Raw genomic sequence first — 20,150 nt, forward strand, 5'->3', positions numbered from 1 at the left:
GCGGTCATAGGCGGTTAGCTAGAGCGCGAGGTTGAGACCGACTTAGGTCCGATAACGCATGCGTAGTACGGTCGCTGGGCCGCGGAAGCTTAGGCATTTAAGGCGGCCTATAGCTTTTGCGCGTGCGCAGTGCCCGCGGTGTGGCCGGACTTGTGTGAGGGTTTCTTTCGGTTCCTACAACACATGCGCAGTGAGAAAGGCGGAGGGATTCGAGTCGCATTCACTCCCGGTTCTGATCGCGAGCTGAGGCCGCGCGGGTTGCGAGGAGAGGCCTGGTTTGCGCGCGCTGCGCGGACCACAGTGGATACCTGACGCGGGCACCGCCGAAGTGGAAGCCAGAGCGGGAGTTTTTGTTTGTGAACGGCGGCCGCGAGGCCTGAGACTAACGTCAGGCCGAGAAGAGCGCCGCGCGGTGAGTGAGTGGGTGAATGAGTGGCCTTAACGGGGTGTGGGGCCGCTACCCACAAACCCTTGCGGGGCCCCGAACCCTTTCCCCGGGGCTGTGGCCCGCTTCCCGGGTCAGTGCCTTAGACTTTACCCCCTGCGTTCCCCATCCTTTACCCAGAGTTCTTTGGGCACTCAGGCTCTCTTTCCCTCAGAGTCCCCCCTCCCCCAATCTCCTGCGGTCCCCTACCCACAGGCCCTTGCGGTTTGTGTGTTGCTTTTTTTCCTCGCCTTTTTTTTTTTTTTTTTTTGGTCGCATCCTGGACCTCTACCCATAATTCCTTTCGTCTCTGGCATCCTAGATATTTTACGCAGAGGCCCCCTGGCTTACGGGATATTATCCTTATGGCCTACCTTGAAACCCCTACTTCGTAATCTTGAAGGTATGAAGCGAGCAACCTCTAGAGCTCGAGGCTTCAGGATCCCTGGGCCCCACACCTCCTGACTCCTTTTCCTCTTTGTTTTCTGTGTTATTAGCCTTTCCTTTTTTTAGCTCCTGCCAAGGCCTTTTTTCAGGCAGGGGATAGCAGCATCCAGGAAATCTCACGCCTGTTTTATTGTTTGTTTGTTTTGTTTTGTGTTTTGAGTGGAGGGGTCCTAGAAGAAACCTGTTCTAAATAAAGATTGCTAACATAACGTTTCTGGTCTTAGATTTGGCAAGATGACACAGTTTCTGCCTCCCAACCTTCTGGCCCTTTTTGCACCCCGAGACCCCATCCCATACCTGCCACCCCTGGAAAAGCTGCCACATGAAAAACACCATAACCAACCTTACTGTGGCATTGCACCATACATCCGAGAGTTTGAGGTGAGCAGATTGGGAGTGTTCGGCTTCTGGGTGGGGGCGGGCTACGTTGAGGCATTCAGCTTCAAAACCTTTTTAGTTGTGTGGTTCGTGCGTGTGACTTTTACTGTTTCTTATATTGTTTCGTGCTTTTGTGTGTGTTTTAATTTTTTTTTAAAGATTTATTTATTTTGTGTATATGAGTACATTGTCACTGTCTTCAGATACACCAGAAGAGGGCATCAGATCCCATTACAGATGATTGTGAGCCACCATGTGGTTGCTGGGATTTGAACTCAGGACCTCTGGAAGAGCAGTCAGTGCTCTTAACCGCTGAGCCATCTCTCCAGCCCGCGTTTTAATTTTTTTATCACACTTTTGTATATGTGTGGGTGTGTATGTGCAAACCGGTGAACATCAGAGGACAACTTGCAAGAGCCCATTCTCTCCACCTTGTGTGTCCAGGAGCTGAGGTTTTCAGACTTGATGGCAAGAGCTTTAACCTGAAGAACTATCATCTTTTGGTTGAGTTTTGAGACAGGATTTTGCTGTGTGTGTGTATGTGTGTAGCTCAGTGTGACCTTGACCTTATAGCAGTCCTCCTTCCTCAGTCTTGTAAATGCTGCAGGTATTGCTTCCAGGAGTGGTTCATTTCCTCACAGAGTTAATATCTTTTGTATGGATATGGTAGTCCCTTGCCCAAGTTTATTGGCTAGATTGGTTACATTGGCAAGTGTATCTCCACCCTGTCTGGGTTGTTGTTTTGTCTTGCGGGTGGGGAGTGGGAGGTGGGGTGGGGGAGTGGTTACAGTCTTTCGTGGAGTCTTGGCTGGTCTTGTAGATTTCCCTTTGTCACTAAGGCCAGCCTTGAACTTACACTTACTCTGCTCAAAGAGCCAGAGTTCTAGGTCTCTACCACTAACCCAGAAAACATCATATGTAATGCATCGGTTAGGTTAGCTTTAGCAAGAGTAAGATGAAACCAGTGGAGAGCTGAGTCACAGAATGTCTGTTAAAGGATTTGGGATAAGGCAGTAAATGTCCGTGTTTGTCATTAAGAGGACAGGGTTGCATACACATGACTTAGCAGTGAAAAGTGATTGTTGCCAAGAAATCTGAGTTCTGGTCCTAGAATCCACAATGAAGGAGAGGATATGCTTTAGCATGTTGTCCTCTGATCTCTACATGCACAGTGATACATATACATCCTCATCTAAATAAACAAATGTAAAAATAAAGTGGTTTTTAAAGAAGATAGTGTTTGCTGGGGCTGAGCAGTGCGTCCTGCAGTGCTTGAGGCTAGGAGCTAGGGGTTGGCTCTGTACTTGCTGAGTACATATGAGTCACTTGAGCTCCTTGGAGTCAGTTCTCTTATGCAGAAAGTTTGTCATGCTCACCTTCAGAGCAGACCTAAGAAACACTGCCATATAGCCAGATGTCTCAGGAAGAACATTCTGACATTAAGTAGGAAAAGTAGAATGTACTAGATAACAGAAAGGTGATTCTTCAGTAATATTTGTCTACATGCCACTTGAGAAATGTTATTATCCAATAAACATTTACTTTAATGGGTACAGCTCAGTGGCACCCTTTTTGCAGATCATGTGCCAATTAGCATTTAATGAGAGCCTGGAGAGGATTTTATGACTTGCCATGGTGTTACAGATCGTCTTGCTTTGGAGATCTGCCCTGCCCACCATCCTTTCAGACATATTTCTAACATTTGGCCCTCTGTGACAGGGTTCTTGGCTATGGGAAGGAACTAGGTAGCTTTGGTACTGTACCTTACAACCATGTTACCTATATCATGACAAATGTCAAATGTCTACAGGCATTTAGATTGATGTTCTTTTGTCCTGAGCTTGTTCTGTAGGCCTGACTGGACTCCAACTCAGAGATCAGTTTGCCACTGCCTCTCAGTGCTGGGATAAAGGTGTGTGCCACCATGCCCAGCAATTGATGCTTTTGGTAAATACCAAAGATTGTTTCTATGTTTGTTTTTTAAAAAGGACCTTTAAAAATGAGACTTAATTTTTTTTTATGCCTAGCAGACATAGTTAGTTGGACTAGGCAGAAGTTTCTGAACACAGGAGGTTTCTATGTTGACCTCGCCAAAGGTGTGCAACAGTCTGGTCAGCATTGGTCTGTGGTATACCTCATCTGGGCCCTCACCTCTGTCTTCTGTCAGTACACAGGGAACGTGTGGCGTTTGTGTATGGAAGATACTGAGAGTCTTCCTTGTACTCCTTGCTATTTTTCCATCACCATTCTCTGTCACCTTTCTTGTTCCTAGGACCCTCGAGATGCCCCTCCTCCAACAAGGGCAGAAACCCGGGAAGAACGCATGGAGAGAAAGGTATGTTGTTTTTACCTCTTAGTGTTTGTTTGTTGTTGTTTTGGTTTTGTGTGGGTTTTTTGTTTGTTTGTTTGGTTTTGTGTTGTATTTTTTTAGCTACTTTTTTCCAAATGGTTCCTGACATCAAGGTACTTCTGGGTACACTCACTCTGCTTCTTTTTTCTACTGGCAGAGACGGGAAAAAATTGAACGGCGACAGCAGGAAGTGGAGACAGAGCTGAAAATGTGTAAGGTTCTCCTTCCTAGCAGTGTTCCCCTCCATTCTCATTTTGCTCCTCTTCCCAGGTCACATGTGTGTCTCTTCCGGGAGCTTGAGAAGCAGAGTTGGTTCACCTTCCTAGCAACCACTTGCCAGGCACTGCACTTGTATAAGGCTGTTGTGGGTTGTCCTGATGATTTTGATGTTAATTCTGTTTCCTCAAGAGGGGTGTCCCGTCCCCCACAAGCAGTTGATCACTCAGGTGATCTCGTGAACTTTCTCCCCATTTTAATTAGTCACCACTAAAGACAGTGGAAGGGAAAGGTGGGATGGGAGGTCTTAGTAGAGAGGAGAAGGGAAGAGAGAGGACTGAAGAAGAGGAAGAAGTCATGGTGGAGCAGAACCACATGCCACAAGTTGCAAAGAGTCTCATTGGGGAATAAATTAGCGATGTGTTAGGTCTGCTCAATCTAGACTTATAGCTTATAATTATTTATTGTAACTGGATTGTGTGTTTTTATATAGGCTTATTGGGGTTGAAAATTCCAACAGGCTTTTCTTCTTACATTACTTGTATGTTTTATTTTATTTTTTATAAACATGGATTTTCTGCCTACTTGCATGTGGAAGATTAGAAGAGGACATAGGATTTCCTGGAACTGTAGTCGGATAGTTAGGAGTTATAATGTGGCTGCTGGTGATCAAACTCCAGCCTTCTGGAAAGAGCAACCAGTGCTCTTAACTACTGAGACATCTCTCCATCTCCAGTCGGTTTATGCTTTTGACATGTAGGGAGACCTCAGTCATTTGCTTTTTTTTTTTTAAAGATTTATTTATTTATTTTATGTACAGCATTCTGCCTGCATATGTGGCTGCAGGCCAGAAGAGGGCACCAGATCTCATTACAGATGGTTGTGAGCCACCATGTGGTTGCTGGGAATTGAACTCATGATCTCTGGAAAAGCAGTCAGTGCTCTTAACCACTGAGCCATCTCTCCAGCCCCATTTGCTTTCTTTTAAAGGAACATACGCCATTGTGTCTTCAGGTAAGGCATGAGGTGATCTGACCATTTGGTCCTGACCATATCTCCAGCTCCCTGAGCTTGGAATTGGAGATACTACACCCAGATAAGGAGGGTTTAAGTAGTACTTGGTAATCAGACTCACAAAACTATCAGATCTTGGTGTTCAGTAGGTAAAGACTCACCACAGGATGAGGTTTATCTCCATCTGTTGTCTGCAGCCTTGTTGAATCATTCTTCTCTAAACTACATTTTAGAACTTGTAGGTAGTGCACATGATGAGTAAGTTAGTGCACGGAGCTCTAGCTCTTGTGTACCTGGTTCTATGTATTTTCTCAGACACCTCATACTTCATGTTCAAGCCACAGAAGCACCTCTCCTAATTCCTATGGATTTTTGCCTTTCCTAATAAATGGAGTTTTAGCTATATAAGTTGTTTCCAGATGTTGCTACTCAGTTTGCCTTTAGCACCCATGTTAGGGTTCTCTAAAGGAACAGCACTGATAGAAATGTGTGTGTCTGTGTCTTACAGGCTGTGGTCTGGCTAGTCAAACAATGACTTTTTTCAACAGAAAGGCTAAGAGTTTGTTCACTGGAAAGTCTGTGTTGGAATCCTGAAGAAGTAGCTCTGATACCAGTGAGAGAATGCTTCAGCAGCAGGAGGGATGACCCTGGCAGGGAGTCAGGGCAGGCAGGCAGAAAGCTTTCTCTTCATTCATGGTTTTATGTAGGCTGCCAACAAAAGGTATGACCCAGATCTCAGTTGGCTTTTCTTACCTCAAATGACTGAATCCAGAAGCCCTCAAAGGCATGCCCAGCTGCCTGGGTTTTAGAATTGACTCAGAGTCATGAAAGTTGTCAACTAAGATGAGCCATCCCAACACCATTTATAACTTCCCTAGCTTGTCATAAAGATCTGCCCTTCTTACTTGCTAAATGTCACAAAGCTAGACATTCCATGTCCAGGGTCCTCTTGGCTTAGACAGTGCTTTATTAGTGTGTCTTGTTCACTTGTCTCCCCAGCCCAAATTCTCTTAAAGGAGCTTTCCAAAGATAAGTACTCAATTCTCCTTCCTGCCCTCAGCATAATGCCAGTCTCTTCCTGTAATCCATGTTTGCCTTGCATCAGTTGAAGAATGTGGGAGATTATGTAGAATAGACCCATGACCAGAAATCTTTAAAAAAAAAAAAAAAAAAAAAAAAAAAAAAAAAAAAAAAAGGAGAAGTTGGGGGCAGGGAATAGGGGGACCATGGAATAAGAGGTCAAAAGACTCATCATCTGAGGTTGAGGCTAGCTTGGTTTCCAGAGTAAAAACCAAAAAAAAAGGGGGGGGGTGTGGGGATCAACTAAGCAAGACATTGAGCTTGACTGGATTGGGGTTTAAATGTGGTGTATACAGGTTTCATTCTGATATAGCCCCAGTCGAGGGATTGAAAATGAAGTTAGAAATTAGTCATTAACAATGATACTGTGGTTTCAGTTTATTGAAATGTATTTATTTCAAATGCATTGATGATCAACATAGTGTGCTCTGAGATGTGACTGAAATTCCAAAGTTGGGTTGGGGAATGTAGAGATCAATTAAGTTAGGCCCCATGGTGGTAATTGAAGTAGGTTCAGTGTACTGTCTAAAATAGAGCAGAGGATGGATCAGGTACAGTAGGGTATCTATCTATGCCCAGTAACTATAGAAGCTTCTATTAAAGGAGACTCTGTCCCTTTGCTGAGCACTTGATGTCCTTCATGTTATGAACTCATGGTGACTTGTACGTGGAGGAGGAATGATTATTCCCATTGCAAGATGAAAAACAAGTAGTATGTTGTGGAGTTGTAGAGTATCTTATAAAGAGGGGGCGTTTTAGGTTTCACACCAACTAATGGAAAGCCTAGTGAAGTTTTCTAGCTGTAAGGCTTCCTGTAGTCTAGTTCTGTGTTAGGGTCCTGACAAGGGAGTCCTAAGAAGTTCAACCTTGACACATATGCACATTTAGGCACTGGCTGTCAAAGAGAAAGGAAAAGGGGACAAGAATCATCACTGATTCCTTTTTTAAAAATAAAATTTTTTGAAGATTTGTTTTATGTATGAGTGCACTGTAGCTGTCTTCAGACTCACCAGAAGAGGGCATCAGATCTCATTACAGGTGGTTGTGAGCCACCATGTGGTTGCTGGGAATTGAACTCAGGACCTCTGGAAGAGCAGTCAGTGCTCTTAACCACTGAGCCATCTCAGCAACCTGACTCCTTTTTTCTTTACTCCTCCCAATTTTCAGCACCCTACGATTGAACCCTGCCTAGGGACAGGTAGTGGGATGAGGTCAGCAATGTTGAGGGGCTTCTCTTGAGTGGAGGTGCAGTTGAAAGCCTTAAGTTTTGAAGAGCCCTCTTTTGTTATGACCATGCCCTTAATGATCGAAAGGACTACCACCATGACTGATTCTTTGGATCTAGTTTGCCTGTTGGTGGGAAAGTCACAACTGATAACTGAAGAAGCCTGCAAAATATTAATGCCTGTGATCTGTCAATATGAGAAACACAATTTGTAACAAAGACCATTTGTCTGGACTGCTTAAGCATAGGCAGACAGAAGAAATAGCCCTGCTTTCCTGCTCAAAGGCCCTAGACATGCCTTGTGTTCTTCCAAATTGCTATGATCCTGAGAAGGACCAAGATGTTTAAGTTTTTTAAGATTTATTTATACACACTAGAAGATTCCATTACAGATGGTTGTGACCCACCATGTGGTTGCTGGAAATTGAACTCAGGACCTTTGGAATGACAGCTAGCTGCTGAGCCATCTCTCCAACCCCCAACCCCCTTTATTTTGATTTTTTTTTTAACAGCATTGCTTTCTGTAGCTCAGACTGGCCTCAAATTCTTAGCATTCACCTTTTCCCCAAACTGTGTTTTTATCTCTTCTATGACCTCTTTATTTAGCAGTTCTAGCTACATTCTAAGGATTGTATGAATGAGAGAGCCAGGGTGGCTAATAAGATGGGCACAGAATGTTCAGCACAGGGGTGTAGCTTCTAGCACCCCACACCCCATAAAGATTGGAAAATAGATTCTTGGTTTTTTTCTGGAGACTTAATTCTTGTCCAAATGGAACAGTGCCTTGGAAGTTCCTGGTCATTTGCTTTTAGCACTAGCCCAGGGTCCCTGCCTCAGGGCTAGGGAATGGAGGAGAAAACCTATCCTTAACTATCTTCCTTTTTGAGACAGGGTCTCATTTCGTAGCCCAGACTGACCCCACTTATCCTGGACTCTGGTTCTGTAGTCTGAGGTCTGAGACTGTTTGGTACCAGGATTGCTCCTATGCTGTGGTTGCAGTCTGTCACAAGCTAGCTCAAGCCATTCCTCCAGTGAGATCCCACAGCCTTGGGTAATGCTCAGTTCACCTTGCACTGGGAATGGCTAGCCAAAGTATATAGTTGTGAAGTGACTTTTAGGTCTTCCACATCCTGTTTGATGTTTTTGCTATCCCAGGAGACTGTTGTCATCATCTGTCAATCACTCTAGAAAAGACCATTGAACTTCAGTGAAACCAGACCTGAAACGGGGTGTACTCGAGCTTACTAAATCAGCTTTTCGCTTCGGGGTCGGGGGTGCCTAGGTTCCATCTTCATGTACTCGGCCTCTTCCCATCCATCGCTCCACTATCCAAAACTGTGGGCACTGTCTACTTCAAAATGATCTTCTCTTTGTACAGGGGACCCTCACAATGATCCCAATGCTCAGGGTGATGCCTTCAAGACTCTGTTTGTGGCTAGAGTGGTAAGTACCCAGTTCCTGTCCTGGGTATCCTAGGCTACTGAGAATTTGGGTCTAGTTCTGAGTGGTTCAAGGGCTTTGGAACAATGTGCTTCTTCCACTTAACTTAGCTTTATGTCTTGTAGAACTATGACACAACAGAATCTAAGCTGCGAAGAGAGTTTGAGGTGTACGGACCCATCAAAAGAGTAAGTGTGTCCAGGTAGAGGGTTGAGGTGGGGGTACTTGGAGGAGGGAGCAGTGGCCTGAAGAGAAGAAGGCGGCTGGGTTCCCCGCCTAGGAACATCATTCTGGGCCTGGGTTTATTTCCTTTAGTATAGCTTTAATGTCAAGTAACATTGGAAATGGTGAGGCCTTGTGGATTTGAAGACCAGCTCTGCAGTGTTCAGCCTGCTGTAAGTTGGTGTATGTGCAGTCAGTCGATTAATGTTAAGTCAGCCCATTATGGGGTTAGGCTGTGTTTGGGTGGTAGGTTGATTGGAATTTTACAGTTTGTACTTGCCTAAAACTTAATGCAAATTATTGCCCAAGACCTCTTAAATTAGTTATTTGTTCTCTTCTGCCCCCAGGACTAGGGCTTAAGCCCCGGGCAGAGGTTTATATGCTAAGCAAGCATTGTACCTGAAACTATATCCCCAGTCCCTGCATAATTGCTGCGTTATATAGACTTAAGAATTCTTTGTTTTACGTATATGGGTGTCCTTTGCCTGCTTGTATCTGAGTGTATTACTACACTGGTGACTGGTGCACAAAAAGTCCAGAATAGGTTGCTAAATTTTCTGGAACGGGTTACACAGGGTCATAAGCCACCATGTGTGCAGCTCGTGTCTGCTGCAAGACCATCAAGTGCTCTTAACCACTGACCCATTTCTTCGTATTCCTGACTGCCTGTATGTATTCGTATTCACATGAGTGCAGTGCCCGTGAAGGCCAGAAGGCATTGGATCTAGAATTCCTATGACTGAGCTGCCAGGTAGATGTGAGGGAACACCTTGGGTCCTCTGCACTGCCTTATTGCATTGGGAAGGAGGAGAGGATTGGCATGTGTGGAGCCACTTCAGATGGGTTTTCTTCCTTGGTATGAATCCTGGAGATCAAACTCAGCCCTCTCCCTGGCTCTTATCCTTTAAGATTGTCCCACACAGTCTAGGCTGCCCTTAAGTTCATTATATAGAGAGGATGCCTTCATGACCTTCAATTTTGATGTTTCCTTTTTTTTTTTTTTTTTAGGCACCATTGTGTATTTTTTTTTTTTTTTTTGTTGTTGTTAGTTAAGGTTTTCTCGCATGTGTGTATAACAAGTACGCACAGTGACCTCAGTCTGGAACCAGAGTTATAATACATACTGTTGTTAGCTGTCCTGTGGAAGGTAGGAATGGAGCTTGGATTTCAGCAAGAGCCACAAGTGCTCTTAGCCTCAGTAACTATTTATCTAGCCTTTCCCAGTTTTACTTTGAAATGTGTTGCTAAGTTATCCAAACTGCCCTTGAACTTACTGTGTAGTTAAGGGATTACTAATTGTTGTATAATCTGCAGAAGTTATTGCTGTAGATAAGAGAGGTAGGTACCGCGGGTTGGGGATTTAGCTCAGTGGTAGAGCGCTTGCCTAGCAAGCAAAAGGCCCTGGGTTCGGTCCTCAGCTCCGGGAAAAAAAAAAAGAGAGAGAGAGAGAGAGAGAGAGGTAGGTACCCATGACAGGATGTTTCATGTGGCCCTGAGTGTGAAGTGTCTGCTTCTGCCCCTTTGTTAGAAACATACTGCTAGGCTACATTCCTTTAATCCCAGCAATCAGGAGGGTAGAGGCAGGTGCATCTCTTTTGAGTTCTAGGCCAGCCTGGTCTACATACCTAGTTCAGGATAGCCAAGGTTAGTAAAAACCTTTCTCCAGCAGAGCAAGCAAGCACAGGAGAAACAGTCAGAAGGGAACTAGAAGGGAACCACACTAATTGGTTATCCAGTACCAAAAGGTCAGTCCTGAAAACACACATGCAGGTATGCATGGACTGAGCAGATTGTATTTAGAGATAGGCAAACACCTATGTGTAACAACAATTAAAATTTTTAAAAAGGGGGTTGGAGAGATGGCTCAGCCGTTAAGAGCACTGACTGTTCTTTCTGAGGTCCTGAGTTCAATTCCCAGCAACCACATGGTGGCTCACAACCCTCTGTACTGGGATCTGATGCCCTCTTCTGGTGTGTCTGAGGACAGCTACAGTGTACTCATACAAATAAAATAAATCTTTTGAAAAAAGTTAAAAAGAAGCAATTAGTTTGAATGGGAGGGGGCTGGAGAGATGGCTCAGTGGTTAAGAGCACTGACTGCAGGGTTGGGGATTTAGCTCAGTGGTAGAGCGCTTGCCTAGGAAGCGCACGGCCCTGGATTCCGTCCCCAGCTCCGGAAAAAAAAAAAAAAGAACCAAAAAAAAAAAGAGCACTGACTGCTCTTCCAGAGATCCTGAGTTCAATTCACAGCAACCACATGGTGGCTCACAACCATCTGTAATGGAATCCTCTCCTTGTGTATTGAAGACAGTGACAGTGTACTCAAAAATAAATAATAAAAAAAAAATTTGAATGGGAGGGTTTGGAGGGAGGAAATAAAGTAACTATAACCTCAAGAAATCATTTAAATAGAAAATACTGGACAGAAGATGAAAGAAAACATGCTAAATTTAAATATGGTGACTTATACCTATAATTCTAGCCCTAGAAAGACTTAAGTCAGTAAAACTTTTATAATGTTAAGACTGCCCTTGGTGGGGGCTGGAGAGATGGCTCAGTAGTAAAGAGTACTGACTGCTCTTCCAGAGGTCCAGAGTTCAAATCCCAGCAACCACATAGTGGCTCACAACCATCTGTAATAAGATCTGATGCCCTCTTGTGTGTCTGAAGACAGCAACAGTGTACTTATATATAATGAATTAAAAAACAAAACAAAACAAAACAAAAACGACTAGCCTGGGCTACAGACTGAGGTCTGTACAAAAAATAGAAAAAAGATAGATGCTGTGCAAAGCCTTGAAGTAAAACTTAACCGCTCTGTGTCTTGTTTTCCTCTGCTGGGAGACAAAGTAAGACCTGGCGCTCATGACGGACACAAGCTGCTTAGCCCAGGGCAAGGCATTGGATGGGCTGTCTGGCCTTTCCCTGATTCCTGGGTCTCAGGAAATGGTGCCTTCCCACTCTCCAAAGCCCAATGGAACCTGGTTCTGTCATGTCAGCTTGGAATCTCAGTTGGCTTTTGAAGATTTCAGGTTGTAGAGTTAAAAGTCCTAGGGTTCCTGAGCAAGCTTAAGACCATATCCATCCAGGTTTGGGCAGGTAGTAAAGTGCAAAAAAGGCCAGTCCTTCCTTGGTAGCCCAATCAAATGGTGTTATCTCCCAGAAATCTTACTGTATTGCCCTACCTCCTGGGTCCCAGCATTCCTTTATGAATCCTGTTTCTCTGTGCTTAAGCCTCTGTGTCCCTGACATATGGAGAGAGGGCCTAGAAGCTTCATCCTGACCTTACATGGCCTAGTTGGCCCTGTGCTCCCTCATCCCTGTTCTGTCTTACAGAGGGTCTTAAATGCTCTGGGTCCTCCATTCTCCTTACCTTCCCATATATTGGGCTCTGCATGCACATGGCAGGCAGACTCCCTGTTTGCCCTGTTCAACATGGACCATCCACAGTGGCCCTTTATCCTGTGCACACTGTTCATTTTTCATCCCTGGCTTGCTTTGGGTGCATTTGACTCAATGTCTGTCTGCCTTGTGGCCTCACTTGATATCCACCATCAGAATGCTCAGTTTCCATAGATCTGTAGCCACAGCCTGCTCCATCCTGCTTTGCAGGATGCCATGCCTCCTATGTGTTGCTTGTTTCCACTGGACTCTGACTTTTACTAGAGTGAGAGTCCCTTGGGATGTTTGAAGGATAAATCTGTTACTAGTGTGTCCCCAGCCCAAGGCCTGTGTTATGGGGTGGGTGGGGCAGCCCTGTAACTTGTGTGGCTGATGCCTTCTACCTGCCCTGCAGATCCACATGGTCTATAGTAAACGCTCTGGGAAACCCCGTGGTTATGCCTTCATCGAGTATGAGCATGAACGAGACATGCACTGTGAGTACTGTGCCTCTGCCCTTCCTTCTGACCCTCTACCTCTGCTGCCCAGCCTCTCCCCCCGTCGTCTGTTCCCTCCCCTGCCATACCTGACTTTAGCATTGTCTCTTCTCCCTCTGTTTCTGATATATCTTTTTTTTTATATATTTATATACGTGTTTTTTAAAAATCAAAAACCAAACCCCCCACAACGTGTGTGTGAGCCCAGGGAGGTAAGTGTCACACGTTGAACCTCAGGGGCCAGGAGGGCACTGGGTGGGGTATGGGGCCAGTGGAGGTGGGGGAGGGGTCGGGTTTGGGGAGCTTCTCCCCATTAGGCCCCCACTAGAGTTGGGGGCCACTAGGTTGGAGCGAGCTGGCCTTTGAACCAGCCCTCTTTCCCCCCAGTATAACTGGGCTGGGCCACCCGACCCTCCACCTCCCCACTCCAACCCCCACCCAGTCCTCATCAAGCAGTGATCTGGTGGGCATGTTTAGTACCCACTCCCACAGCTACAAAGCCCCATTGAGGCTATGCGGCGTCCATTCGGGTAGGGCTGGGTGGGTGGGGGTGGGCAGGGCTGCGGCGTGTCCAGGGGCCGCCGTATTAATTGACTGTTCTTATTGTCACTGCAGCCACCACGCAGCTGGCTTGCAGCTGATGCTTACGCTCCCCTTACAACACCTCAGTGTATGGTTGGTATAAGGGTTTGTATCATGGGTAAGATCACAGCACCGCACACCAGCCCAGCTTAGCCAGGCAGCTTAGGAACAGCGAGGCTTCCCCTCCCACCCTAGTCACCTTTCAGTCTCCCTTTACCCACAGCCCTTTCCTCATTTGGGTGCCCTCCACCCCTCTTGCCCCCATCCACATTCTCTCTGGTAATCTCACTGATCCCAAGGGGAAGGATGGACCTCGATGGGAGAGGCATTTGCCTCCATAGTCGGGCTCCGCCCAGCCTCTGACACCTGGGTCATATTGGTAATCCTAAAGCTGGGGTGTCCTAGGACCAGGGCTCTATGTGGAGCCCTTCAGCCCAACCCTCCCTGCCCTGTGACTTCTGTGGAGTTGTCACCATAGTGGTCTAGGAAAGTCTGATTTCTAGTTTGGGGTATTGTGTCCCTCCTGTCTTCCTTGGTGTGGTGGGAGCCTCCTGAGAAGGCAGCTGTGATGTCCAGTGCCTGAGCTCCCCAAAGTGCATGGATTGGGGTTCAGTGTATGGGAGGGGTGGAGCAGGCCTTAAAACAAATGAAGGTGTGGTAGTTTTTTTACTAAATCTGCACAGAGGCGGAAGAGAGGGAAAGAGAGAGAAGCCTAGACTGACACAATTACACGGTCTTCTTGCTGTTTTCTGGGTTGGACATCTGGGATTTGGGATGGGGAACCTAAGCAGGGTTCCTGTACTTGACTGACTGAAGTCTTTAAGTTCCCTCCCCTCACTCTGTTCTGGGGTTAGGGGCCGATTGGCCCCTCCTGGAGCATGGGAAGCATTTTCTTGGATCCCAGGTGTGTCCCCTGTGTGCTAGCCTCAGAGCTGTTGCCACTAGTGGGGAGGGCACATGGAATCGAGATGGAGAACCTGACCCTAGTACTGAGTGCTGGGCCTGTACCTAGTGAAGGTGATTGAGGCAGTGGTGAGCAGTAGGTGTTTTTGAGGCCTTGAGGCCCACTGTTTAGGTTGGGCAGGATAGATAGACCCAGGTCTCCCAGCCCAGGTGCAAATCATCCCTCAGATTCTGAGGCTCCCTTTTTTCCTTCATCCACGTGTTTCTAGATGATGTGGGAAATGTAGTCTTTCCCTCTCAGGGTTCCCTGTAGCTTTAGTTGCCCTAATGGTGGTGGGTGTGGGGTCTGTATGAGTACTCAGGTAAGCTTGGGGTCTCCAGGTAAGCAGTCCCGTGTCCCAACCCCTACCCCACCCCCGGGAAGCCCGCCTCCTCGCCAGGCCCCCAGGAGTTGCCGGCCCCCCCCATCCCGCTCGGTTTGGACACCCGCAAGGCCGGCATCGGTAAATGGCACCTTTTTCTCTTCCTCTGGTTGTTATTGGGGGGGAGTGGGCAGGGGTGGGGCAGGGTATTGTGGTTGGTGAGCACAGCCCCTTAGGCCAGGACTGGGACCTGGACAGGGACTTTTTGGCCTTCTTAACAGCCCTGCCTAATCACAGGCCTGGACTCTGGGCCATCCCACTATGTCTTATGTTCCTCAACTTCCCTGAGGGTTCAGGCTGGGCTGCAGGCCCTGCTGGCCATTGACCTCGGCTTGGAGGACAGAGCTGGCCAGGGTAGGTGGTGGCAGGGTCAGTCGGCTCAGGTAAGGCAGGGATTTTGAGTAGCACGGCACATGTCCCTCTGGGTCCAGCCAGGGTCCTTGGAGGCCCCTGGGGAGCTCAGCACCCACCTGTATCCCTGCCAATTCCTAAAGGTCTTTCCACTCCTGTTCATTTCTGTTCTGATGTCTGTTTCCTCACACTGACCTCCCCTATAAAAACACACAGAAAAACCAAAAACGAAAAACAAAAAAAACCTGGTGTGGTCTGGATGTGGAGGGGCCCAGTGGGCCTCCTGCCTCAGCATGGTGTCTAGGGTGCATGCCTGGGTGTGGAGGGGCCTAGCCAGCCTCCTGCCCAGCATGGTGTCTAGGGTGCATGCCTGGGTGTGGAGGAGCCCTCCCCACAGCAGAGGCCAGCATTCAGCTAACCTCCAGTTTCTTTGCAGCAACTTTGGCCACCCTGGCAGGAGGGGGCTGCTCCATCATGTGAAAGCTGGGGGAGGCCAGGGTGAATGGTTTGCCCCCCAATAGCACTTGGGGGTGCCCGAAAGGAATCAGGCACTGGATGGAGCAGGCCCTTCAGGGTGGGGAGAGGGCTGTCTGGCTGTTGGTTGCCTGGCTGACTGGTGGGAGTGTGAGTGTGTGTGTGCAGATGTGGTTTGAGGGGCAGGGATGCTGTTGTATGGAGCCTTGTCTGACTAGAGGACCTTCTGGGGATTCCCCCTCCCCCACATCTGTTGCAGCCGCTTACAAGCACGCAGATGGCAAGAAGATAGATGGCAGGAGGGTCCTCGTGGATGTGGAGAGGGGCCGGACTGTGAAGGGCTGGAGGCCCCGGCGGCTAGGTGAGTGCATTTGCCCTCGGGGCACCTGTGCCTGTGAATATAGATTATTCTTCAGTCTCCCCAACCCATCTGCCTGTTCCTCCATTTCCAGCTTGTCTTCTTATCCTCTTCATGGCTTTGGACGCTGGTGCACACAGACACCTACACATGAGCACCCAAGCATGCCCTGGTCTTTCCTGCATGACCAGCAGCAGCTTTTGCGCAGTGTTGGTAACTTCCACACTGACCTCAGCCACCTTATGCCCAGTGTACTTGGTATCATGGGGTGGGTTGGAGGGAATCACTGGCTCTAGCTTTGCTCTTGCTCTCACTGAATGGCTTCGCTTCTTCACTCTCTAGCTGAGTCACCAGCTCAGCTCCTGGCTTCATACCTGAAGCAAGAGAGCAGCAGCAGCCTGTGCTCTGATCTTGCATCTGTCCCCTCACTTTCTTTGTGGTGGTTATGGGCTATCTCCATGGGGGTTGTTGTGGCAAGTCTTGAAATGCATCTGAGGGTCTTTTTAATTTTTTAATTTATTTATTTTATGTCTGTGTGGACACTGTTGCTCAGGACTTCTGGAAGAGCTTTAACCACTGAGGCTCTTGTCTCAGTCCCAAGGGTTGTGATGTCAGTAGATCCTCATTAAGACCTTGAGGCTGGACTTTGAGAGTTTGCTGCTCACTCTGTAGACAGATGTCAGTCTCTTTGCTGATGCCTCAGATTAGGCCCGAGCTGGTTAGGTCTTTGTCCTGGTGCTTCACTCTGTCTCAGGCAGCATCACCTGGCTTTGCTTGCACCTGTGCGCCAGTGCTGACCTCCCACCCCAACCACAGGGGCCCACAGTATCTTTTAAAAAGGGTGAATTCTTGGGGTTGGGGATTTAGCTCAGTGGTAGAGCGCTTGCCTAGGAAGCGCAAGGCCCTGGGTTTGTTCCCCAGCACCGAAAAAAAAAAACAAAAAAAAAAAAAAAAAAAAAAAAAGGGTGAATTCTTGAGACTTTGTGCTGTGCTGAATGAAGTCTCAGAAACAAGTCAGTTGTTCTGGTGTATGGATTTGTTGATATTAATATAAATAATAAAGTATGAACCTTCTTCACTCAGATGAGAGACATTTTAGCCTAAGTGAAACTTTGTGTAGAATTTTCCTACATGTAGTGCATAGTGGTATTTGTTATTATTTGTATGAGGTTCTGAGACATGGTCTCAACTGTGAAGCTCAGAGTAGCCTCAAGCTCATGGTGATTTCTCCTGCCTTAGCCTTTAGTGAACAAGCTGTTTGTTTTAACTCAGTTTCTGAGGTTTCAGGCTATGGTTTGACTAGCCCTGTTGCTTTTGGACTTGTGACAGTCAGATATGAAGAGTGGTGGAGGGAAGGAGTTTACCTCCTGTACAGAAAGTGTTTTATTTTGAAAGATGCTGTAGACATTGTAGCTATGTTTGGCTACTTTGTGGGTTCTTTTTTCAACCCTTATCCTTCCACCCTTTCAACTCCCTAAAACTACATAAGTGGGGGAGGGGGGGAGATACAGAGGAGTAAAAAGAAATCCCTGAATAAAATCAGGGGTTGAAAAGGACACTTACTTGCTTGCTGATTAGGGGCATTGAGTTCCTTGGGGCAAGTTTGATCTTCACCATTAGGATATATCATTTCTTCTTCTCTTTTCTTTTTGTGCCTGACTACTTAACAATCCAACAACCTACCCTAACCTGACCTCGAGGATTCAAATACCCTCTGAAAAGTTCCCAGAATTCCAAATGTCATACAATCACAGAAGCTTATCTGCAGCTGGCAAAACCATGCCTCTTACAAAGCATGAAGCAAATCTGCTGCTTCAAAGCAGCCCTACATCCTTGCATCTGGGATTAAAAATGAAAATATGTTCTTAGAATATTTCTCTCTCTCTCGTGTGTGTGTGTGTGTGTGTTTAAAGATCTATTTTATATATGTGAGTGCATTGTAGCTGTCTTCAGACACACCAGAAGAGGGTATCAGATCCCATTACAGATGGTTGTGAGCCACCATGTGGTTGCTGGGATTTGAACTCAGGACCTCTGGAAAAGCAGTCAGTGCTCTTAACCACTGAGCCATCTCCAACCAAGCCTTGGTGTTTTTTAAAGTAACCCAAATTACAGAATTCTCGCTATAGACTTTTTTTTTATTGATAATTAATGGCCTAACCTATTGTTAGGCTGTGATCCAGCAGCTAGAAGTCTGTGTCCTGCTTTGCAGTAGTCTAACCTGTAATCTATACCTACTTTAACTGCCTAGCATGTGGCTGACTTCCCTTTTTCCTGTGCTCCTATGTGAAACACAGGTCCACCTCACTCCTTCCTTGCCAAGTTACTGGGGCCCAGTGGCTCATTAGTCCACCCATCTGAAGATGAGACTGCCACCTGCTCCCTAGTGCTAGTGTTGTGTACCCAACACCTTCTAGACCAGGTGTTAAATCTGTGCAAGTTTAAGTCTTTTTGTGGCTTGTCAGAATCTGGGGAGGTGTGGGAGTGCTTTCCTTGAACAGTTGTGGAGTTGCTGATGGCCTCTAACAGTTCAGTGCAGCATGGTGTAGTGTGGTGAGCAGGGCAGGGATCTCGAGACTTGACAGGGAAGTAGAAGGTACAGAGACAAGGAAAGCAAGGTAAATGTTACATGGCTGACGGGAGCAAGAGGCAGCTGAGAAGGCTGGAAATTTAGGATTCCCTGGGAACTTAGGTATGACAGGTCTTCCAGCTTTTCTGGTATTTGTTGTTGTTTTGTTTTTGTTTTTGTTTGGCTGGCCTGAAGCTCACAGTCGGCCAGGCTCCCTCTGCCTCTGAAGTATGGGTTAAAGGGGTGCAATACCAAACCTAGTTTCTTTCAGCTTTTCTATGAGTTCACACTTTGGACTTTGTGCTCAAAGTACAAATTGGTAGTGGACTAGGTTGACAAGCTTGGGAGGCAAGAAGGTTCTTGTTCAGGTGTCCCCAGCTCTAGCGTTTTGTGCAAAACCTTGCTGGATAACATGGCTGTCCTACAACCAGCGGACATGGAGATGATTGGCATGAGATTATATATACCCCGTGGCAGTGAGTAGAGGCGCTTGTTTTTTGTCAGCCGTGTAGGCCCCTTTAAGATACTCCCTTTTAAACTGTGTCCACTGACGCTGCCGTGTTCCTTTACTTGGCCCACAGGAGGTGGCCTTGGTGGTACCAGAAGAGGTGGGGCAGATGTGAATATCAGGCATTCAGGCCGAGATGACACTTCCCGATATGATGAGAGGTAAGGTTGGGCACCTGGTTTCTTGGGACAGGGCAGTCACAAGGGGGTACCCTTCCATGCAGTGCTAACCTCATATAGGCCGGGCCCCTCCCCGCTTCCACACAGAGACCGGGACCGGGACCGCGAGCGGGAGCGCAGAGAAAGAAGCCGAGAGCGAGACAAGGAGAGAGAAAGGAGACGCTCCCGCTCTCGGGACCGGAGGAGGCGCTCTCGGAGTCGAGACAAGGATGAGCGGCGCCGATCCAGAGAGCGAAGCAAGGACAAAGACCGAGATCGAAAGCGTCGAAGTAGTCGGAGCCGGGAGCGAGCACGCAGGGAGCGGGAGCGAAAAGAGGAGCTTCGAGGCGGAGGAGGAGGTGGTGGTGGTGGTGGTGGCGGCGGAGGCGGTGGAGGCGACATGGCTGAACCCTCTGAAGCTGGTGATGGAGCTCCTGATGATGGGCCTCCTGGAGAGCTTGGCCCTGAAGGCCCTGATGGCCCTGAGGAGAAGGGTCGGGATCGAGACCGGGAGAGGCGTCGAAGTCACCGAAGTGAGAGGGAACGCCGTCGGGACCGAGACCGTGACCGGGATAGAGAGCACAAGCGTGGGGAGCGGGGCAGTGAGCGGGGCAGGGATGAGGCCCGGGGTGGGGGTGGCAGCGGTCAGGACAATGGGCTGGAAGGGCTAGGTAGTGATGGTCGAGACATGTACATGGAGGCCGAGGGCGGGGATGGGTACATGGCCCCAGAGAACGGATATCTGATGGAGGCGGCGCCTGAATGAAGAGGCCTCTGTTGTGGACATGCTCCTGCCTTGCTGTCTGCCTTCCTAGCCTTTCCACCTTGGCTTGCCCTCTGAGGGCAGAGGTTTTTTTGTTCTGATCCCTTGGATTTAAGAATAAAATTAATTTCCTGTTGATAGTGGGCACTTGGTGTCTTACTACACTTCATACTGTTCAGCTCCACTGTTCTCCCGGCCACCATAGCTGCTTTACAAGTGAGATAGGGAAGCCCTGGCTGCAACTTTGTGAGAGAGCAGTAGGCAAAGAGGCAGGGTGCCAGCCATCGACATTTCTGGATGGATGGAAGACAGCTGGGAGAGTTTTGAGTGCGGCGAGCCCTGAGGAAGCAGTGGCTAGCCTGGCATAACCCTGAAGAAAGGCTGAAGG

General features: G+C 47.6%; 1 protein-coding gene across 2 annotated transcripts; it reads left to right on the plus strand.

Annotated features, from left to right (window-relative positions):
* The first annotated feature begins 182 nt into the window (after positions 1-182).
* Snrnp70 (small nuclear ribonucleoprotein U1 subunit 70) lies at positions 183-19,905 on the plus strand. 2 transcript variants are annotated; one of them, XM_032893649.1, is made up of 10 exons: positions 183-412; positions 1,096-1,252; positions 3,522-3,584; positions 3,757-3,811; positions 8,513-8,577; positions 8,700-8,762; positions 12,593-12,674; positions 15,666-15,767; positions 18,915-19,002; positions 19,081-19,905. In XM_032893649.1, exons 2-10 carry the CDS (start codon positions 1,106-1,108, stop codon positions 19,763-19,765), a joined length of 1,350 nt encoding a protein of 449 aa, XP_032749540.1. In that variant the 5' UTR covers positions 183-412; positions 1,096-1,105; the 3' UTR covers positions 19,766-19,905. The 2 variants fall into 2 exon arrangements, with proteins under 2 accessions (XP_032749540.1, XP_032749541.1); XM_032893650.1 differs by lacking the exon at positions 183-412 and adding an exon at positions 766-827.
* The last annotated feature ends 245 nt before the right edge of the window (positions 19,906-20,150 follow it).

The sequence above is a fragment of the Rattus rattus genome, chromosome 2, assembly GCF_011064425.1.
Source record: "Rattus rattus isolate New Zealand chromosome 2, Rrattus_CSIRO_v1, whole genome shotgun sequence".
NCBI lineage: Eukaryota > Metazoa > Chordata > Mammalia > Rodentia > Muridae > Rattus > Rattus rattus.